The sequence below is a fragment of the Hyla sarda genome, chromosome 4 (genome assembly GCF_029499605.1).
Source record: "Hyla sarda isolate aHylSar1 chromosome 4, aHylSar1.hap1, whole genome shotgun sequence".
Lineage (NCBI taxonomy): Eukaryota > Metazoa > Chordata > Amphibia > Anura > Hylidae > Hyla > Hyla sarda.
The window spans coordinates 184437433-184461666 of record NC_079192.1 but is presented as its reverse complement, the minus strand read 5'-3'; the positions used below and the strand labels follow the sequence as shown (position 1 = coordinate 184461666).

Genomic DNA, 24234 nt, shown 5'->3' with positions numbered 1-24234 from the left:
CACACTGTGTCTAGAATCAGTGAAGTGGAAATGCTCCATCCATTGCAAATCCTCATGTGCTGAATTCCGCGAGCAAAGATTCCGCCTGGCGGCTGCCGCCGAAGAGACTTCGGTGCTGGGGCCGCGGGGCACTGAGCCATCACCATTGATGGCTATGCAGTACTCGTGGAATCCGCGCAAAGAATGAACATGTTCTTTCTTTGCGCGGAACAATTTCAGCGGCGGAATTGTCCGCCGCGGAAATTCCGCAGTGTGAACGTGTCTCACGGAGACCCATTCACACTAATGTTAAGTTCATACAGCGGAATTCCGCGAGAATTCCGTAGTGTGAACATAGCCTAAAGGGGTATTCAGTTTTTTTTAAATTTTTTTTCAGGCTTTGAGCCCATGATGCCCAGTTATATTAGTGTGTAATATCATAAACAAAAGATGAAAGAGTCAACACTGCCACTTACCTCAGTCAAGTGAGTGTATACAAAAGTCACCATCATTATCCAAAATCCATAACCTACTAGCAGTTGTGGTGCTCAATCCAGTCTTAAAGGGGTACTCCGCCCCTAGACATCTTATTCCCTATCCAAAGGATAGGGGATAAGATGTCTGATCGCGTGGGTCCCGCCACTGGGGACCTCCGCGATCTTGGCTGTGGCACAACAGACATCCGGTGCACAGATCAAACTTCGCTCCGTGCCGGATGACTGGTGGAGGCTCGTGATGTCCTGACCACGCCCCGTTCATGATGTCACAATCACACCCCCTCAATGCAAGTCTATGGGAGGGGGCATGATGTCCATCTCTCCCCTTCCTATAGATTTGCATTGAGGGGGGGGGGGGGGGGGGTGGCAGTGACATCACAAGCCTCCGGTGCTGCACTCCAGGCTCTAAACGAATGCCGGGTGCAGCAGGGAGATCGCGGGGGTCCCCAGCAGCAGGACCCCTGCAATCAGACATCTTATCCCCTATCCTTTGGTTAGGGGATAAGATGTCTAGGGGCAGAGTAACCCTTTAAAGGGGTATTCCGGGCAAAAACATCTTATCCCCTATCCAAAGTATAGGGGATAAGATGTCTGATTGCGGGGGGCCTGCTGCTAGGACCCCCGCGATCTCCCTGCAGCACCCACATTCTATGCAGAGCTGCGTCTCTAGTTTCGGAAACCTCCAGGTTTCCGGGACTGGGGACATGACATCACGCCACGCCCCCTCCATTCATGTCTATGGGAGGGGGCATGATAGCCATCACGCCCCCTCCCATAGAAATGAATGGAGGGGGCGTGGCATTACATCACGTCTCCAGTCCCAGAAACCCGGAGGTTTCCGAAACTAGAGACGCAGCTCTGCATAGAATGCGGGTGCTGCAGGGAGATCGCGGGGGGTCCCAGCAGCGGGCCCCCCGCGATCAGACATCTTTTCCCCTACCCTTTGGATAGGGGATAAGATGTTGTTGCCAGAATACCCCTTTAAAGCACAGTTGCAAAAAAATATAGATGACATATCTATTTTTCAGCAGTTAGATCGTGGATACAGAAATGGCCAACAAGCCATTTCATGCTCAGAAGCGCTAAATCATGACCTGTAACCTTTTTCACAACCCCCACTCTATTTATACTCAACATTAACAATAAAAGTGACATAATATTATTAAAACCATAAGATAGAATGAGGTATCATTCACCTTCACTTCAAAAGATCTATATTATGAAAAATTACATACAAAAATTTGGTAATTCAAGGCTTAACCCTTACTACTCAAGGGGAAAAACATTCAGATCACTCCATTTGTAGAGAATCATTGCACAATATCAATTCTGTTTCTTTTTGGAGTAATAACTTTTGTCTCTCACCACCCTTCTATGGGGTTTTAATCACTGCTAGTCCTAAAAATATTTTTAGGACTAGCAGTGATTATATAGGGGTAATACCCTAAAAGATTTAGTTGTTGAGATTTTGATAAATATATATTTTTTTAATGTAGCTTTTTTCTTTTCTGTAAAACCCCTTAACCCCTTAGGTTTATTTTCACCTTAAGGACTCTAACACTTTCAATTTTTCACCTACAGACCCATACAAGGGCTTGTTTTTTGCATCACCAATTGTACTTTGCAATGACATCACTTATTTTAGTATATAACATGCGGCGAAACAAAAAAAAATTATTTGTGGGGTGAAATAAAATAAAAGACGCCATTTTGTAAATTTTGGGGGCTCCCGTTTCTACGCAGTGCAATATTTGGTAAAAATTACACCTTATATTTATTCTGTAGGTCCATACAGTTACAAGGATAACCAATTTATTTAGGTTTTATTGTAGTTTAATACTTAAAAAAATTATAAGCTACATGCACCAAAATTAGTATGTTTAAAATTGTCATCTTATGACCCCTATAACTTTTTTATTTTTCTGTTTACGGGGTGGTATGAGGGCTCATTTTTTGCACAGTCATCTGTAGTTTTTATCATTACCATTTTTTTTTTGATGGAACTTTTTGATCGCTTTTTATTAATATTTTTATGGTATATACAGGGGGCCATACAGAGATCTCTCCCATGATCTATTTATACCCAGGACTGTATCTATAACAAGGGGACTGTATCTACAACTACGTCTTGAGGAAAGAAGGTTTCTACACCAGCACAGACGGGGGTTCTTTACTGTAAGAGCAGTGAGCCTGTGAAATTCTCTGCCTGAGGAGGTTGTCATGGTGAAATCTGTAAAAGAGTTCAAAACGGGTCTGGATGCATTTTTGGAGAGTATTAACATTACTGGTTATGTATACTAGATTTATAGGAACAGAACATTGATCCAGGGATTTATTCTGATGCCATATTTGGAGTCGGGAAGGAATTTTTACCTCTAGTATGAGGTGTTTTTTGCCTTCCTCTGAATCAACTCAGTAGGGACTCAGTAGGGATATAGGTTGAACTTGATGGACTCTGGTCTTTTTTCAACCTCATGAACTATGTTACTATGTTACTTTATTGAGTGTCCAAAAATGCACAATTTTAGACTTTGGTATTTTTTTACGTGTACGCCATCGACCATGTGGTTTAGCTAACCTAATATTTTAATAGTTCGGACACTTACACACGCGGCAGTACCACAGATGATTATTTTTATTCTTTATTACATTATTTTATTTAAAAAATGGGAAAAGGGGGGTGATTTAAACTTTTAGTAGGGACGGGGTTAATGAACTTTTATTTAAAAAAAATTTACACTTTTTTTTCAGAAAAATGGAGAGGCAGGTAATGACCCTCCCGTCGTCCGGTAAGCTGATCAGGACATTGCAATTTTGTCGCGATAGTCCCGATCAGCTCTGCTGAGCTGCCAGGATTCTTTAACTTTCGTTTTAAACGCCACGATCAACTTTGATCACGGCATCTAAAGGGTTAATGCCGGGCATCCACAGACCTATATTTTCATCCACAGACCTATACGAGGGCTTGTATTTTGTGTGACTAATTGCACTTTGTAATGACATGACTCATTTTACCAAAAAATGTATAGCAAAACCAAAAAAAAATATTAATTATGTGGGGAAATAAAACAACAATTTTGAAGGGAGGGTTTCGTTTTCACACTGTACAGTAAAAATGCCATGTTTTCTTTGTTCTATTGTTTAATACAATTATAATGATAGTCATGTTTATATACTTTTCTATTATTGTACTGCTTTTAAAAAAACAAATGGTCCTATGTCGTTCAGGGGTTATAGACCATATTTCAAAAACTACCAAAGGTACCGTATTTTTCGTCATATAAGACGCTCCGGCATATAAGATGCACCCAATTTTAAAGGGTTAAAATCTAGAAAAAAAAGATTCTGAACCTTCAACCTGCGGACCTCCAGATGTTGCAAAACTACAACTCCCATGCCAGGAGTTGTAGTTTTGCAACATCTGGAGGTCCACAGGTTGAAGACCACTGGAGGAGGTAATACTCACGTGTTCCCGCCGCTCCGGACCCGTCACCGCTGCCCTGGATGTCGCCCTCCATTGCTGTCGCCACGTCACCGGGGTGTCCCGATCGTTCCGGAACGTCTCTGCTGCCAGGTATCCTCTCTATCCATTGGATGACGGGACGGCATGCGTGACGACGTGATGACAACGAAGGAGATCGCCAGCCATTCAGGGGATCCCGGCACGGAGCAGAAACTGAGGAGGCAGGTAAGGTCCCTCCCGATGTCCTGTAAGCTGTTCGGGACGCCGCGATTTCACCGTGGCTGTCCTGAACAGCCCGACTGAGCAACCGGGTTAGTGTCACTTTCGCTTCAGATGCGGCTGTCGGTGATGTCCTGTATTAGCCGCAGGTCCCGGCCGTTGATGGCCGCAGGGACCGCCGCGATAGGACAGGTTTTAATGTGTATTCGCCATATAAGACGCACCAACTTTTCCCCCCCCAGTTTTGGGGAAGAAAAAGTGTGTCTTATACGGCGAAAAATACGGTATTCTACAGGGGGTTTAGTGATTATTAATATTTTGAGCTTTCTTTTTGCAGGAATGAATACAAATGCGTGCAAAGTTTGATAAATGTTAATTCTTCACACAAATACTTTATATGGCATTTTTTGGATACAGTACATGGAATGGGGGGAAAACATTATAACATTTAGACTGGTTTCACACTCCCGAATTTCCGAGCATAATTCCTCTAAGAAATTATGCTCAGAATTTCCAATGCAGCAGAATCCCATTGTTTTAATGGGATTCCGCTGCACAGTGCAGCTTTCTGCCTCTGAAATTTCTCTGCCAAAAGAATAATCTCAGTCATTCTTTATACTGAATGCAATGTCCGCACAATATTAGTGGTGACTAAATCACCGTTGCCCGCCTCTGGAATCTCAATCTAAGCCCAGCCTTAATGTGCTGTTTCTGTTCTGTTTAGAAATAACCCTATATAGGCCCTAATCTGCTCCCAGGCCACACAGCAGGGCCCAAAACCTAAGGCACTCTGTGGCTTACATTTTAGCTTGGAGTCTCATAGGACCCCTCTTTATGGATGACCCTATTTCTGAAACTACACCCCAACATTATTAAGGATGGAGTGAAGTGTCTAAGACCACATTTTGTTACAGAAATAACCTAGATTGTGTTATCATTGCTTATTGTCTGCATTTTTAATACAAGGCATAATGCAAAAAAAAAAGAAAGAAAGCAATAGTTACATTTTAAAATGGTATGAAACTTTGTATTTGTTTTTAGGCTTTTTTTATCAAACGAAAACCACAAACTATGACCTCAGATAGTATTATGCACACACTGTAAATGCCAGGAAGTTGTAGTTTATTTGCTGATCTTAAAGCTTGAGTTTCCCTAAAACCTTAATCTCTAAGCTTCTTTTGTATTGCGAATGTCATGTTTACTTGCTTTAAATAGACCCACTAACCTTAAATGGCCGTTTTCCTTGGTTTGTTAGTATGTAAAGTATGTGTAATCTAAACTCTTGGATGACAAATAAAAAAAGCTTAAAGTTTATGTATTTTGAACTATTATATCCCAGATCTATCATGTAAACCTCGAAGGAAACTACTTATGTAACAACTATGGTAATTCCATTCAGTACTAAAGGAGAATTCTAAAAACAACTCCACTGAACTGCTCAACAGATGTCCATCAGTCAGAAATTCGAGGATTTGTCCCCATTAACCCCTTAACGACATAGGATGTAAATGTACGTCCTGATGCCCTGGTACTTAACACACCAGCAGCCAGGGGCCCGTCGGTAATGGCAGACATCAGTGATTGCGCTGATGTCCGCCATTAACCCCTCAGATGCCGGGATTAATACAGAGCACAGCATCTGCGGCAATGCGGTCATTAAAATGGATGATCATCCAACATGGCGGCCGGAGGTCCCCTTACCTGTTCTGGCTTTCATACCGGGGTCTTCTTCTCTGGTCTGAGATCGAGCAGACCAGAGAATAAGATCGCCGATAATACTGATCAGTGCTGTGCCTATGCATAGCACTGTTTAGTATATGCAATCTAATGATTGTTATAAATAGTCCCCTATGGGGGCATAAAAAGTGTAACAAAAAAAAAAAAAGTTTTCCAAATATGTGAAAAAGACCCTCCCCCAATATAAATTTAACTGGCCCTGGGGAAGTGGTTCTGGTAAATGGGGTTCAGTGAGAGGGATTTCAGGTAACCAGGGGAGCTAGACAAGGCTGTCCTCTGTCCCCCCATATCTTCGCCCTATATATTGAACCATCGCCAACAAGAATTAGAAACATGAAGACAGCGGAGGGGTTGGATGTCGGGGGACAGAGGACAGAATATAACTTTTTGCAGATTATATTTTGCTTTATATACGGAATACGCAACTTGCTCCAGAAAGTTAAACAGATTTGTAAATTACTTCTATTAAAAAATCTTAATCCTTTCAGTACTTATGTGCTGCTGAAGTTGAGCTGTTCTTTTCTGTCTAAGTGCTCTCTGATGACACGTATCTCGGGAACTGTCCAGAGTAGAAGCAAATCCCCATAGCAAACCTCTTCTACTCTGTGCAGTTCCCGAGACAAGCAGAGATGTCAGCAGAGAGCACTGTTGCCAGACAGAAAACATTAACTCAACTTTAGCAGCTGATAATTATTGAAAGGATTAAGATTTTTTAAATAGAAGTAATTTACAAATCTATTTAACTTTCTGGAGCCAGTTGATATAAAAAAAATAAAAAAAAGTTTTTTTCCTGGAATACCCCTTTAAGTATTTGGGTATAAATGTTGGAAGGCAAGTTTTAAAATATCCGGAATTAAATGTTTGGCCTACTTTGAGAAAGATAAAGGTAAAAAAAAAAAAATTGATAGGTTTACCACTTAGTATGGCAGATAGGATTAGCCAATTAAAGGGGTATTCCGGGCAAAAACATTTTATCCCCTATCCGAAGGATAGGTAATAAGATGTCTGATCGCAGGGGCCGGCTGCTGAGACGGCCGTCACGCCCCCTCCCATAGACATGAATGGAAGGGGCGTGGCGTCACATCCCCAGTCCTGGAAACCCGGAGGTTTCTGAAACTGGAGACTCAGCACCCGCATAGAATGCGAGTGCTGCAGGGAGATCGTGGGGGTCTCAGCAGTGGGCCCCCCGCGATCAGACATCTTATCCCCTATGCTTTGGATAAGGGATAAAATGTTTTTGCCCGGAATACCCCTTTAAAGATGACAATCCTGCCTCAGATCTTGTTTGTGCTGACCAATAGTCCGGTATGGTTAGGAGAACAAATGTTTTAAGAAATCGAAGATATGGAAAGAGAACTGGTCTGGAAAGGGAAAAAAAAAAACAAGATTGAAATTAGGTTATTTATGTAGGAGTGTACATGGTTGACAGAGGGGTGTAGATGAGTGTACATGGGTGGCAGAGGGGTGTAGAGGAGTGTACATGGTTGACATAGGGTGTAGAGGAGTGTACATGGGTGACAGAGGGGTGTAGAGGAGTGTACATGGGTGACAGGGGTGTAGAGGAGTGAACATGGATGACAGAGGGGTGTAGAGGAGTGTACATGGGTGACAGATGGGTGTAGAGCAGTGAACATGGATGACAGAGGGGTGTAGAGGAGTGTACATGGTTGACAGAGGGGTGTAGAGGAGTGTACATGGGTGGCAGAGGGGTGTAGAGGAGTGTACATGGTTGACATAGGGTGTAGAGGAGTGTACATGGGTGACAGAGGGGTGTAGAGGAGTGTACATGGGTGACAGGGGTGTAGAGGAGTGAACATGGATGACAGAGGGGTGTAGAGGAGTGTACATGGGTGACAGATGGGTGTAGAGGAGTGTACATGGGTGACAGGGGTGTAGAGCAGTGAACATGGATGACAGAGGGGTGTAGAGGAGTGTACATGGTTGACAGAGGGGTGTAGAGGAGTGTACATGGTTGACAGAGGGGTGTAGAGGAGTGTACATGGGTGACAGGAGTGTACATGGATGACAGATGGGTGTAGAGGAGTGTACATGGGTGTAGAGGGGTGTACATGGGTGACAGATAGGTGTAGAGGAGTGTACATGGGTGACAGATGGGTGTACATAGGTGACAGAGGGGTATAGAGGAGTGTACATGGGTGACAGAGGGGTGTAGAGGAGTGTACATGGGTGACAGGAGGGTAGAGGAGTGAACATGGGTGACAGAGGGGTGTAGAGGAGTGTACCTGGGTGACAGAGGGGTGTAGAGGAGTGTACATGGGTGACAGAGGGGTGTAGAGGAGCATACAGAGGGATGTAGAGGAGTGTACATGGGTGACAGATGGGTGTAGAGGGGTGTACATGGGTGACAGAGGGGTGTAGAGGAGTGTACATGGGTGACAGAGGGGTGTAGATGAGTGTACATGGGTGACAGAGGGGTGTAGAGGAGTGTACATGGTTGACAGAGGGTGTAGAGGAGTGTACATGGGTGACAGAGGGGTGTAGAGGAGTGTACATGGGTGACAGGGGTGTAGAGAAGTGAACATGGGTGACAGAGAGGTGTAGAGGAGTGTACATGGGTGACAGAGGGGTGTAGATGAGTGTACATGGGTGACAGGGGTGTAGAGGAGTGTACATGGGTGATAGATGGGTGTACATGGGTGACAGAGGGGTCTAGAGGAGTGTACATGGGTGATAGATGGGTGTACATGGGTGACAGAGGGGTGGAGAGGAGTGTACAGAGGGGTGTAGGGAGGTGTACAAGGGTGACAGATGGCTGTAGAAGAGTGAACATGGGTGATGGGGGCATAGGGGGTGACAGAGGGGTGAATAGGGGTGGACATGGGTGACAAGGATGTGGTCAGAGGGGTGGACAATGGAGGGTGAACATGGGTGACAGGGGTGACAGAGGGTTGGATGGGGGGGTGGACATGGATGACAAGAGGGTGGACATGGGAGACAGGGGGTCAGAGGGGTGGACAAGGATGACAAGGGGGTAAAAGAGGGACAGGAGTGACAGAGGGGTGGACTGGGGTGACAAAGGGACAGATGGGTGAATAGGAGGGTGGACATGGGTGACAGGGTAGACTATGGGGGTAGACGGGGGGGGGACGCAGTGGGACACAGGGGGGAATGGGATGCAGGGGGAGGGGGACGCAGTGGGAAACAGGAGGGAGTGGGACGTAGGGGGATGCTGTGTGCACAGTGCGCACGCAGGCTTCCTTTCCCCCTGTGCCGCCAGTCATAAGCGCGCAGGCCCGGGCGGGATATTAAAAAATAAAATAAAATCACAACAAAATCCTGCGGTTGGGAATCACTGGCGTAGAGACCGAAGCCCCCCAAATTTACATAATGGAGGTTTTTTTTATTTCACCCCACAAATAAGCTTTTTTTTACCTCTGCAGATTATGTTACAAAATAAGTGATGTCATAACAAAGAACAATTGGTGACGCAAAAAACAAGCCCTTATATGGGTCTGTAGGTGCAAAATTGAAAGCGTTATGATTTTTAGAAGGGAGGAGGGAAAAAAACGAAAGTGCAAAAACGAAAATTGGCCTTGTCCTTAAAGGAGTACTCCACCCCTAGACATCTTATCTCCTATCCAAAGGATAGGGGATAAGATGTGATCGCGGGGGTCCCGCCGCTGGGGACCCCCGCAATATAGCATGCGGCACCCACCTGTTTCTTGTCCGGAAGCGCTGGAGGGTCTGGGTCCCGTCCACGGGAATGGAAGTTCGTGACGTCATGACTCTGCCCCCGTGTGACGTCACGCCCCGTCCCCTCAATGCAAGTCCATGGGAGGGGGCGTGAGGGCCGTCCCTAAGGGGTTAAATATACTAATTTTGTTTTAAAAGTTTGAGATTTTTTTAAAGCCGTACAATAATAGAAAAGCATATAACATGGGTATAATTTATATCGTATTGACCCACAGAATAAAGAACACATGTCATTTTTACCGTAAAGTGTACAGCGTGAAAACGAAACCTCCCAAAATTTACAAAATTGCGGTTTTCTTTTCAATTTCCCCACACAAATAATATTTTTTTGGTTCTGCATATATTTTATCGTAAAATCTTTGATGTAACTACGAAGGACAGTTGGTTGCGCAAAAACCAAGCTCTCATATGGGTCTGTGGATTGAAGTATAAAAAGTTATAATTTTTTGAAGGTGAGGAGGAAAAAATGAAAATGCAAAAATAAAATTGGCTGTGTCCTTAAAGGGGTACTCCACTGCCCCAGCATTCAAAACATTTTGTTCCGAACGCTGGGTGTGGGCTGTGGGGGTCATGACGTCACGGTCACACCCCCTAAATGCAAGTCTATGGGAGGGAGCGCGGCAGCTGGGGCAGTGGAGTACGCTAAAAACATCTCATCCCCTATCCAAAGAATAAGAGATAAGATAGATCGTGGGGGCACCGAATGACAGGGATGCCGCAGCGGAGATAGCAGGAGTCCCCAGCTGTGGGACCCCCTCGATCTAATATCTTATCCCTGATCCTCTGCATGGGGGATCAGATGTTTTCCGCGGAGTACCCCTTTAAAGGGGTACTCCAGCCCTAAGACATCTCATCCCCTATCCAAAGGATATGGGATAAGATGTCTGATCGCTGGAGACCCCCGCAATCTCTCATGCAGCACCCACCTGTCTCAGCTGCACGAAACGATGATCGCTCCGTGTCTGAAGCCTCACAACCACAGGGCCGGAGTATTGTGATGTCATGACTCCGCCCCTGCTATCAGACATCTTATCGCCTATCCTTTGGATAGGGGATAAGATGTCTTAGGGCCGGAGTACCCCTTTAAGGCCATAATGGGCTGTGTTCTTAAGGGGTTAAATATATAAATGTTATAGCTCATACAATGGATCATTTGCTATTTACATAATCCAGTGAAATGTTACATTGCATAGTATGGCATCACCTATTATTTATAGTGAAAAGAAGCTGCGCTGCAGTAACCCGACGCCACCACAAAAAAAAACTATGGATGGAGTCGAGGTGCCACTGTTGTGCCAACTGACTGATTGGCGGGGATGCTGGAAACCCGCCAATCAGCTTTTGTCCAAATAAAATCTTTTGGTATATTCATAGGTACAAGTACTGTGTAGATTTGAAGCTGTGTTACGTCAGTTAGTTTATATTGAAATCTGCAGCAAAAAATCTGCTGCTTGAAATCCTGCATATCAAATATGCTCAGGGAACTGTACATGTGAATAGACCCTTGAGGTTCATACAGTAAATTAATTAGATAATACATCAAGATAACATTACAAATAGATAGGTGCAAGTAACAGATAGCAAAACTATGAGGTAAGAAAAATATATTACCTAAGAGATAGTTGGGGCAGGACCTGTGAATTCCCTACGCATATCAACATACTGCGCACCTTCCTCAGGGATAGATATTGCTGTTACCTACTGTGCTCCTTCCTCAGGGGTAGATATTGCTGTTACATACTGCGCGCCTTCCTCAGGGGTAGATATTGCTGTTACATACTGTGCTCCTGTGCTCCTTCCTCAGGGGTAGATATTGCTGTTACATACTGCGCGCCTTCCTCAGGGGTAGATATTGCTGTTACATACTGCGCGCCTTCCTAGGGTAGATATTGCTGTTACATACTGCGCGCCTTCCTCAGGGATAGATATTGCTGTTACATACTGCACGCCTTCCTCAGGGGAAGATATTGCTGTTACATACTGCGCGCCTTCCTCAGGGATAGATATTGCTTTTACATACTGCACGCCTTCCTCAGGGGTAGATATTGCTGTTACATACTACGTGCCTTCCTCAGGGGTAGATATTGCTGTTACATACTGCGCGCCTTCCTCGGGTAGATATTGCAGTTACATACTGCACGCCTTCCTCAGGGGTAGATATTGCTGTTACATACTGCGCGCCTTCCTCAGGGATAGATATTGCTTTTACATACTGCACGCCTTCCTCAGGGGTAGATATTGCTGTTACATACTGCGCGCCTTCCTCAGGGGTAGATATTGCTGTTACATACTGCGCGCCTTCCTCAGGGGTAGATATTGCTGTTACATACTGCGCGCCTTCCTCGGGTAGATATTGCTGTTACATACTGCGCGCCTTCCTCAGGGATAGATATTGCTGTTACATACTGCACGCCTTCCTCAGGGGTAGATATTGCTGTTACATACTGCGCGCCTTCCTCAGGGATAGATATTGCTTTTACATACTGCACGCCTTCCTCAGGGGTAGATATTGCTGTTACATACTGCACGCCTTCCTCAGGGGTAGATATTGCTGTTACATACTGCGCGCCTTCCTCAGGGGTAGATATTGCTGTTACATACTGCGCGCCTTCCTCGGGTAGATATTGCTGTTACATACTGCACGCCTTCCTCAGGGGTAGATATTGCTGTTACATACTGAGCGCCTTCCTCAGGGATAGATATTGCTTTTACATACTGCACGCCTTCCTCAGGGGTAGATATTGCTGTTACATACTGCGCGCCTTCCTCAGGGGTAGATATTGCTGTTACATACTGCGCGCCTTCCTCAGGGGTAGATATTGCTGTTACATACTGCGCGCCTTCCTCGGGTAGATATTGCTGTTACATACTGCGCGTCTTCCTCAGGGATAGATATTGCTGTTACATACTGCTAGCCTTCCTCAGGGGTAGATATTGCTGTTACATACTGCGCGCCTTCCTCAGGGATAGATATTGCTGTTACATACTGCACGCCTTCCTCAGGGGTAGATATTGCTGTTACATACTGCTAGCCTTCCTCGGGTAGATATTGCTGTTACATACTGCGCGCCTTCCTCAGGGATAGATATTGCTGTTACATACTGCTAGCCTTCCTCAGGGGTAGATATTGCTGTTACATACTGCGCGCCTTCCTCGGGTAGATATTGCTGTTACATACTGCACGCCTTCCTCAGGGGTAGATATTGCTGTTACATACTGCGCGCCTTCCTCAGGGATAGATATTGCTTTTACATACTGCACGCCTTCCTCAGGGGTAGATATTGCTGTTACATACTGCGCGCCTTCCTCAGGGGTAGATATTGCTGTTACATACTGCGCGCCTTCCTCAGGGGTAGATATTGCTGTTACATACTGCGCGCCTTCCTCGGGTAGATATTGCTGTTACATACTGCGCGCCTTCCTCAGGGATAGATATTGCTGTTACATACTGCTAGCCTTCCTCAGGGGTAGATATTGCTGTTACATACTGCGCGCCTTCCTCAGGGATAGATATTGCTTTTACATACTGCACGCCTTCCTCAGGGGTAGATATTGCTGTTACATACTGCGCGCCTTCCTCAGGGGTAGATATTGCTGTTACATACTGCGCGCCTTCCTCAGGGATAGATATTGCTGTTACATACTGCTAGCCTTCCTCAGGGGTAGATATTGCTGTTACATACTGCGCGCCTTCCTCGGGTAGATATTGCTGTTACATACTGCACGCCTTCCTCAGGGGTAGATATTGCTGTTACATACTGCGCGCCTTCCTCAGGGATAGATATTTCTTTTACATACTGCACGCCTTCCTCAGGGGTAGATATTGCTGTTACATACTGCGCGCCTTCCTCGGGTAGATATTGCTGTTACATACTGCGCGCCTTCCTCAGGGATAGATATTGCTGTTACATACTGCTAGCCTTCCTCAGGGGTAGATATTGCTGTTACATACTGCGCGCCTTCCTCGGGTAGATATTGCTGTTACATACTGCACGCCTTCCTCAGGGGTAGATATTGCTGTTACATACTGCGCGCCTTCCTCAGGGATAGATATTGCTTTTACATACTGCACGCCTTCCTCAGGGGTAGATATTGCTGTTACATACTGCGCGCCTTCCTCAGGGGTAGATATTGCTGTTACATACTGCGCGCCTTCCTCAGGGGTAGATATTGCTGTTACATACTGCGCGCCTTCCTCGGGTAGATATTGCTGTTACATACTGCGCGCCTTCCTCAGGGATAGATATTGCTGTTACATACTGCTAGCCTTCCTCAGGGGTAGATATTGCTGTTACATACTGCGCGCCTTCCTCAGGGATAGATATTGCTTTTACATACTGCACGCCTTCCTCAGGGGTAGATATTGCTGTTACATGCTGCGCGCCTTCCTCAGGGGTAGATATTGCTGTTACATACTGCGCGCCTTCCTCAGGGATAGATATTGCTGTTACATACTGCTAGCCTTCCTCAGGGGTAGATATTGCTGTTACATACTGCGCGCCTTCCTCGGGTAGATATTGCTGTTACATACTGCACGCCTTCCTCAGGGGTAGATATTGCTGTTACATACTGCGCGCCTTCCTCAGGGATAGATATTTCTTTTACATACTGCACGCCTTCCTCAGGGGTAGATATTGCTGTTACATACTGCGCGCCTTCCTCAGGGGTAGATATTGCTGTTACATACTGCGCGCCTTCCTCAGGGGTAGATATTGCTGTTACATACTGCGCGCCTTCCTCGGGTAGATATTGCTGTTACATACTGCGCGCCTTCCTCAGGGATAGATATTGCTGTTACATACTGCTAGCCTTCCTCAGGGGTAGATATTGCTGTTACATACTGCGCGCCTTCCTCAGGGATAGATATTGCTTTTACATACTGCACGCCTTCCTCAGGGGTAGATATTGCTGTTACATACTGCGCGCCTTCCTCAGGGGTAGATATTGCTGTTACATACTGCGTGCCTTCCTCAGGGATAGATATTGCTGTTACATACTGCTAGCCTTCCTCAGGGGTAGATATTGCTGTTACATACTGCGCGCCTTCCTCAGGGATAGATATTGCTGTTACATACTGCACGCCTTCCTCAGGGGTAGATATTGCTGTTACATACTGTGCGCCTTCCTCGGGTAGATATTGCTGTTACATACTGCGCGCCTTCCTCAGGGATAGATATTGCTGTTACATACTGCTAGCCTTCCTCAGGGGTAGATATTGCTGTTACATACTGCGCGCCTTCCTCAGGTAGATATTGCTGTTACATACTGCACGCCTTCCTCAGGGGTAGATATTGCTGTTACATACTGCGCGCCTTCCTCAGGGATAGATATTTCTTTTACATACTGCACGCCTTCCTCAGGGGTAGATATTGCTGTTACATACTGCGCGCCTTCCTCAGGGGTAGATATTGCTGTTACATACTGCGCGCCTTCCTCAGGGGTAGATATTGCTGTTACATACTGCGCGCCTTCCTCGGGTAGATATTGCTGTTACATACTGCGCGCCTTCCTCAGGGATAGATATTGCTGTTACATACTGCTAGCCTTCCTCAGGGGTAGATATTGCTGTTACATACTGCGCGCCTTCCTCAGGGATAGATATTGCTGTTACATACTGCACGCCTTCCTCAGGGGTAGATATTGCTGTTACATACTGCGCGCCTTCCTCAGGGGTAGATATTGCTGTTACATACTGCACGCCTTCCTCAGGGGTAGATATTGCTGTTACATACTGCACGTCTTCCTCAGGGGTAGATATTGCTGTTACATACTGCACGCCTTCCTCAGGGGTAGATATGTTCTTATGATTTCTTGTTGGAACATCCTCCTAATTTGACCAGTGTCAGTGGTCACATGTGCTCATCAGCTCATGCCAAATGCCTGAATCCTCTTGTACAGTCTCACCAGCAATAAAAACATTGGACATTCTGAGGGGGAGTAAACATCAATGTATGTTATATCCAATACCTATATACAGGAGCCCTGTTTTTAATCATTCCAAATAACAATGTCTGTATTTAGTGATCTAACACAGTAAATGAATATCAAATTGTGGGACAATCCTTATAAACAGATAAAGGAACCTAGGTTGCACCAGTTAGCACAGTGGCATACATACATATGTAATGATAGATAACAAGATAACGAACAACTGCAGGATTATCCAGCTTTGCAGAACAGGATTAATTAACCTAAAGACTCTCTAAGTATCTTACAAGACAAAATCAGAGTGGTGCACAATAGACTTAACACAACCCTTATCTACATCAGGCTCTTGGAATCAGTACTCTAGCTCAGAGACAGATTACCTGGAACATGATTGTTTGTTCACTAATCTATCATAAAATTAAAAATTGGAATAACATATCTCCCCAGGTAACATTATACTAAAGTCTGACTTCAAAAGGGTTTTCACAAAAAGTTTCCACTGAACTGAAACTGATGCAAACAGCTCGCAGCAGCTGATGTATTTTTCCTATCAGTAATGCAATTTGATGTTAATAATTTGGTCATTGATGCTTATATGATGCATATAATGTTGGTCATTGTAGTAAAAAAAAAAGTTTTGCATCACACGCAGCACTTTCTCTTATGTACGGTGTTATGCAGTGAACCCAACAAATAGAACATGCAATGGCTCGTTGGTCTAGGGGTATGATTCTCGCTTTGGGTGCGAGAGGTCCCGGGTTCAAATCCCGGACGAGCCCTCGTTTTTATAAATTTATAGTTCTGCAAACCTCTAGTATAGATTTATTTTATTGCCTTATCTGTTTTTCTAGTTGCAAAACTTTCACATTACAATATGTAGAAATAAGCACAACAATGTATCTGCAACAATAAACAAAAGAAGAAAATAGGGCTCGTCCGGGATTTGAACCCGGGACCTCTCGCACCCAAAGCGAGAATCATACCCCTAGACCAACGAGCCTCTTACAGACTACTTGGTTTGCAGCCTACACATTCTAATCGATGTGAAACATGCCAGCCACTTATTTGTTATTCATCAGGTATATACTTGGGTTTTGCTATTTACAATAGGAAATAAAACTCTGCTACTTTCCTGATAATACACACCCATGTACCAATACTGGCTTAGGGTGCTTTCACACCACATTTTGTACTTACGGTTCCCGAATACGGCTGGGAGGAGGGGGCGGGGCTTAATCGCGGCGCCCGCACTCAGCCGTATTCGGGAACCGTATTTAATGCATGTCTATGAGCCGACCGGAGTGAACCGCAGCCTCCGGTCAGCTGCGTTTTCGGTCGTATGCGGTTTCCCGACCGTAGGCAAAAACGCGGTTGACCACGTTTTTGCCTGCGGTCGGGAAACCGCATACGGCCGAAAACGCAGCCGACCGGAGGCTCCGGTTCACTCCGGTTGGCTCATAGACATGCATTAAATACGGTTCCCGAATACGGCTGAGTGCGGGCGCCGCGATTAAAACCCCCCCCCCCCTCCTCCCAGCCGTATTCGGGAACCGTAAGTACAAAACGTGGTGTGAAAGCACCCTTAGGCTGCATTCACATCTCATTTTTGCAATACGGTTCCTGTATCAGGTTTTTTGTAAAAAAAACGTATGTCTCAAAACCGGACCGAACCATATAGAAGCGTATATACCTCTGTACAGTTTTAAACCGTATACGGTTTGAAAACGGATGTCCGGTTGCATATGGTTTAATACGTTTTTTGAAAAAAGAAAATGGATACAGTTTTATGTTTGTCCTTAATTAAATAAAGTTCTTCTTCTTCTATTTGTGGGAAGAACTTTCGCCATGCACTGCGCATGTGCAAACTGCAAAACCGTATTGTGCAAACCAGATGGAACCCTACGCACAAGTACGGTTCTGTACAGTTCCCATTGACCACCATTTAAAAAAAAAATTACGTACACGGGTTGTATCCGGTTTTTCACCTGGACATAAAACCGTAGTAGACTGCGGTTTTGTGTATGGGAAAATAACGGATAAAATCGTAAATGATGCAAAACGTACACAACCGGATTATACGTTTGGCATACGGTTTTCAATGACTAGTCTGGACAATATATCCTTTTTTGTGGTTGTCGCTGAGCCTGGTTCCATGATGGGCATCACTTTTCTGCCCCTTAAATCCATGACACATTGAGCTATATTAAGCTTTTGCAGCATTTTCTTTTCTTTTAGCAATGTATTATTACCTTTTCTTTACTATCCCCTTACCCAGTGGTGCCCAGCAAATTCTATTCTGGCTAAGAACTTGTTTGGGTGTATCACTTATTCCCCATACACGGCCTGAGATAAGTTACAACCCTGGAGAGCTGTGCTATCGTGCACACAGCACAAGGAAACATAGAATTTGTATATACTGCTGTGATTTAGCTCTCTTAGGTTGCCATTATACTTTGTACATCACAGTTTATTTGTTGGCGGTACAGTTGGATGTCAACTTTCATCTTGGGAAGGGGTTAAAACAATGTTGAGAAGATGGAAATGTTATGTCTAATTCCATAAACGCTGTATACAATAGTTTCTAAAATATTGCAATTCTTAATCGGGATCCCAAAAAGAGAAGAACAAATGGCTGGTTAACACTTCACTACCATTACTGGCTCCCAATCCTAATCTTTCCTCCAGCAGGCATTACTTGTACTTCTACGTCTTGCTAAGAACACAACATCCATAAATCCTGTGGAGTGAGTAGGATTATTGGCTGATCCTGAGTACTTAAATCAGGATCAGACAGAGAACTGTCCCTATAAAACTCTGCAACAAGGCAACCTGAGGATAAATTGGGTATACACAGAAAGGGTGGGATGTTGGGCGACGAAGATTTCTACCTCTTTAAGAATATTTCTCATATTGGTCCCTGGGATGGCCCTCAATATCATATTGCACCAAAATGGGCATTCCACCTACAGGCCATTTTTATGGGTGTGGTGTTCATCTTTGGGACACCCTTAAACGCTGTTGTTCTGGTGGTAACAGTAAAATACAAGAAACTGCGGCAACCTCTCAACTACATTCTAGTGAACATTTCGGTGGCCGGGCTCCTCATCTGTATCTTTTCGATTTTTACTGTTTTTGTTTCCAGCTGTAATGGCTATTTTGTCTTTGGAAAGATTGCCTGTGCTATTGAGGGGTTCGTCGGCACACTCTCAGGTAAGACCATGCTTTAGGCTTTAGATACATAATGAGATGCGTTTTTTTACCAAAGCCTGTGTAGAGGAAGAATGGTGCAGTTGCCCATAGCAACCATATTGTTTCTTTCATTTTTAAAAAGGACTCTGAAACATGAAATAAGTAATATGATGCTTTGGGCAACTGCCCCACTCTTCCTCTACACAGGTATTGATAAAAAAAATCCCCCAATGTCTTTTGGCAGTATTGATATTCTTTCCACAAGCTAAATGAAGAAGAGTGGCACTACAGCTCCCCGGTTGTTTCAGAACAGCCGGAGATCCACAAGTTGGATTTCCATATGGCTTCCATATGTCTCCCAGGTTTATATGGAAAGAAAAAACAGACAGTGGTGGCGCTATCCTTGTGCCGTTACTAAGGGCAACACAATAACAGTTTACACTTTGTAAAATGCCCACATACTTGGACTTGTTGGGCTCAGAGCTCAACACTTTTTTGCGCACAAACAGGAGTAGTTGCGTGGCAGCCAGGACCCGGTTCCGTAGATGCATGGAGTTTGCAGAGAAAACTTTTTTCCATTTGAAGACTCGAATGGAGAGGTAAAGGGCGAACACCGCTACGGTAGGTTAAAACCACGGACATCAATTGTAAAATAATAAAACGGCTTTAATGACGAATAGACAACGCGTTTTGAGAGCGAAGCTCTCTTTATCAAGCCATGCGAAACAAGAGCTGTGCTCTTGAAACGCATTGTCTATATGTCATTAAAGCCGTTTTATTATTTTACTATTGATGTAAGCAGTTTCAACAAATCACTGATATATGGAACATAAATCCAATTTAGCTCATTACTAACTCAAGACCAACCAAAAAAGCTAAAATTTAACAACTTTTATTGAATACAGTTAAAACCTATAGTTACTATAAAATGGATACAGAGTCATGGGTCTACAATACAAGAAGACTCTAACCAGGGTCGATCCCCTATTTAACACCCTTATCAAACCCGACGCGTTTCCCCGTGGGTTAAATATATCCACAGTTCATCAGGAGTTATAATTTAAACCCTGGATACACAGTGGAGGAGTGTATATTATAACTTATTCCATTCAATGTATAACAGACAGGAAGAAAACATAAAACACAAAGCAAGCAGGGTTAATAGATGTACGATATAGTCTCTGTGGGATTCTTCTTTATGGATAATCTCCAATAGTGTCTTGATATCCAATAGACCCTAGGTCCTTGATATGACCTCCAGGTCTAATTCCACATCCTGAAAAGCAAAAAGCAGACAGGCAGAAAAACGACAAAAAGACATATACCTGTTGATGAACAAACAAAATCAGAGCGGACAGACTAAGAATAAGCAAGCATGCGGCTCAAGCACATTAACCACATACAGCAAAAAAACATATAGCAAAATACAGATACAAATACAAAGACCATTATTTATGACACAGAGAATAGAATCATTTTGAAAAGTACCTGAATGTCAGAGTACATCAACGAATGCCCATATGATATAAAATAGGCTAATAAGTACACTTATTTTCTTCCTCAACAATGGCCCCTATTAGCTAAGAAAATACAATAATATAAATTGACGAACTATAATTTATTAATTAAAATCGCATATTAACTCAAATGTGCCATTAGATTCAATTTACCTCCGTGTGTAAATACTGATGATAACCAAGGTACTTTTATAGCTCCCACAGAATCCACACTCTAGATAAACAGACCACTCATCAATGAGACCACATAATAATATGCTATTAAGTACCAAGTAAGGTGACAATATATCATTACCTTTAAAGATAAGTTTCCTTTATGTGAGGGATTATGTAGCCAATGATAATTCCCACACTTCCTATACTGCCCAGCAGAAGGCTAAAGGAAAAAAGGTAGTATACACAAACTGTATTATTACTAGGGATCTATAGATAAAACCACTACATGGTAACACAGAGATATGCTGAGCTCACTCTTACCTCAATATATCCCTGACTGCCACAAATCCACACAGATAAATCTCCCTTGCTTGCTTAATGTCTATCCTGTCTGAATAGAACACACACTGTAATAAAGCAAGATGGTAGAAATACTCTACGATAAAATAGTATTTAGAATAATCCTCACCTCCACCATGATCCGGGTATGGATAATGACCATACCAGACTCCGATCCAGGCTGGCGGCATCTATGCGGAGCACATCTGCTCCTTATATAAGCCTGCGTGTATCAGCACATGGAAGGAGGCATATATAAGGAGCAGATGTGCTCCGCATAGATGCCGCCAGCCTGGATCGGAGTCTGGTATGGTCATTATCCATACCCGGATCATGGTGGAGGTGAGGATTATTCTAAATACTATTTTATCGTAGAGTATTTCTACCATCTTGCTTTATTACAGTGTGTGTTCTATTCAGACAGGATAGACATTAAGCAAGCAAGGGAGATTTATCTGTGTGGATTTGTGGCAGTCAGGGATATATTGAGGTAAGAGTGAGCTCTGCATATCTCTGTGTTACCATGTAGTGGTTTTATCTATAGATCCCTAGTAATAATACAGTTTGTGTATACTACCTTTTTTCCTTTAGCCTTTCTGCTGGGCAGTATAGGAAGTGTGGGAATTATCATTGGCTACATAATCCCTCACTTAAAGGAAACTTATCTTTAAAGGTAATGATATATTGTCACTTTACTTGGTACTTAATAGCATATTATTATGTGGTCTCATTGATGAGTGGTCTGTTTATCTAGAGTGTGGATTCTGTGGGAGCTATAAAAGTACCTTGGTTATCATCAGTATTTACACACGGAGGTAAAATGAATCTAATGGCACATTTGAGTTAATATGCGATTTTAATTAATAAATTATAGTTCATCAATTTATATTATTGTATTTTCTTAGCTAATAGGGGCCATTGTTGAGGAGGAAAATAAGTGTACTTATTAGCCTATTTTATATCATATGGGCATTCTTTGATGTACTCTGACATTCAAGTACTTTTCAAAATGATTCTATTCTCTGTGTCATAAATAATGGTATTTGTATCTGTATTTTGCTATATGTTTTTTTGCTGTATGTGGTTAATGTGCTTGAGCCGCATGCTTGCTTATTCTTAGTCTGTCTGCTCTGATTTTGTCTGTTCATCAACAGATATATGTCTTTTTGTCGTTTTTCTGCCTGTCTGCTTTTTGCTTTTCAGGATGTGGAATTAGACCTGGAGGTCATATCAAGGACCTAGGGTCTATTGGATATCAAGACACGATTGGAGATTATCCATAAAGAAGAATCCCACAGAGACTATATCGTACATCTATTAACCCTGCTTGCTTTGTGTTTTATGTTTTCTTCCTGTCTGTTATACATTGAATGGAATAAGTTATAATATACACTCCTCCACTGTGTATCCAGGGTTTAAATTATAACCCCTGATGAACCGTGGATATATTTAACCCACGGGGAAACACGTCGGGTTTGATAAGGGTGTTAAATAGGGGATCGACCCTGGTTAGAGTCTTCTTGTATTGTAGACCCATGACTCTGTATCCATTTTATAGTAACTATATGTTTTAACTGTATTCAATAAAAGTTGTTAAATTTTAGCTTTTTTGGTTGGTCTTGAGTATGTAAGCAGTTTCAACCTACCGTAGCGGTGTGCGCCCTCAGGAAAACCAATTTTTACCTTTCCATTCGAGCCTTCCAACGGAACCAAGTCTTCTTTCCATATGTCTCCACCACATTGGGTACATTAAAGGGATTTCCATGAATACAAGTTATCCCAGAATGGGAACCACTGTGAATTTCAATCACTGTGGGAACTGCTGCAGATCGCCATGTACAGCATTTGGCTATCTTTACCAACCAGGCAGGGAGGCAGGGTGCAAACTCAATTCTCAGGTGAAACCTCCCCGTACTCAGATACCTGTTCTCAGACAAGAGAGACTCTGTTCTCGTTCTGAAAATCAAAGGAGCAGTTGTTGGGGGTTCCAGCAGTCGTACAGATGTGCCAGATTTGGATGGGTTTTGGCTAACACAGGAACATTGTCATGATGCTGCAGTCAAATGTAACAAATGGAAGATGATCATGGTTGGAAGGTGCAGCACCTGAGCTCATAAGGCAGCAAATAATAGTAAAGACAGAAGGTTGTGGAGAAGGCCTACAGAACACCAATATAAGACTCCATTACCATCATATTTTGAGGTTTCTGCATTTTGAGTATGTTGGCAGAATATATAAAAGAAATGATGACATACAGCCTGACATGTTGCCAACTGGATCATAGATTTCAATGGCCCAAACATAGACTAATTGTGGGTATGTTTGGTCCATTTACCAAATGTATATACTGTCTGAGCAGGACCCAAAAACGTGTGACCATGGAAAATGTATGCGAATGAGCCCCTATCTCAGTGTTCCCCAACTAGTGTGCCTCCAGCTGTTGCAAAACTACAACTCCCAGCATGCCCGGACAGCCTTTGGCCTTTGGTTGGCTGGAGGCACACTGGTTGGGAAATACTTCCCTATCTAGATAGTACACACCTTATCCAAAACTCCACTTCACTCACCTACAAGTAGAAACCCAAATAGACAGACAGACAGACAGACAGATAGATAGATAGATAGATAGATAGATAGATATGAGATAGATAGATAGATAGATAGATAGATAGATAGGAGATAGATATATGTATATATAAAACTAACTGTTTGTGATTAAGGCTCATACAATTTTCTTTTATTATGTGAGTAATAATATATAAATATCATTTTCACACAGGCCAAAAGTCTCATTTCAATGCTCTTAGAGTGTTAAGGAGCTGAGCAGGATTGGTTCTGTACAGTGATGGTTTCCCCATCTGACAGCAGTTATAGGATCAATAGAGGACAGCACAGTTAGGATCTATTGGGGAAAGCACAATCAGGTTCAATAGGGGACAGCACAGATTGGATCTACAGGGGGCAGCACAGTCAGGTTCTATGGGGGGCAGCAGATCTATATCGACAGCGCAGATTGGATCTACAGGGGACAGCACAGTCAGGTTCTATGGGGGGCAGCAGATCTATAGGGACAGCACAGATTGGATCTACAGGGGGCAGCACAGTCAGGTTCTATGGGGGCAGCAGATCTATATCGACAGCGCAGATTGGATCTACAGGGGACAGCACAGTCAGGTTCTATGGGGGGCAGCAGATCTATAGGGACAGCACAGATTGGATCTACAGGGGGCAGCACAGTCAGGTTATATGGGGGGCAGAAGATCTATAGGGACAGCACAAATTGGATCTACAGGGGGCAGCACAGTCAGGTTCTATGGGGGCAGCAGATCTATAGGGACAGCACAGATTGGATCTACAGGGGGCAGCACAGTCAGGTTCTATGGGGGGCAGCAGATCTATATCGACAGCGCAGATGGGATCTACAGGGGACAGCACAGTCAGGTTCTATGGGGGTCAGCAGATATATAGGGACAGCACAGATTGGATCTACAGGGGG

General features: G+C 43.8%; 1 protein-coding gene, 1 long non-coding RNA gene and 2 other non-coding genes across 4 annotated transcripts in view; 2 read left to right on the top strand and 2 right to left on the bottom strand.

The window, feature by feature from the left end:
- LOC130368818 (uncharacterized) overlaps nucleotides 1–24234 on the bottom strand; it is a 31696-nt gene that overhangs the window by 5331 nt on the left and 2131 nt on the right. The gene's annotated exons all lie outside the window — the stretch shown is intronic.
- Nucleotides 16245–16316, top strand: TRNAP-UGG (transfer RNA proline (anticodon UGG)). Its single transcript has one exon. It is a non-coding gene; the product is annotated as a tRNA-Pro (tRNA).
- Nucleotides 16466–16537, bottom strand: TRNAP-UGG (transfer RNA proline (anticodon UGG)). Its single transcript has one exon. It is a non-coding gene; the product is annotated as a tRNA-Pro (tRNA).
- The window catches only part of OPN1SW (opsin 1, short wave sensitive), a 30223-nt gene continuing 24390 nt past the window's right edge, over nucleotides 18402–24234 (top strand). The window contains exon 1 of the mRNA XM_056573073.1: nucleotides 18402–18747. Within this exon, the coding sequence (XP_056429048.1) occupies nucleotides 18402–18747 (346 nt within the window). The remainder of the gene's footprint in view (nucleotides 18748–24234) is intronic.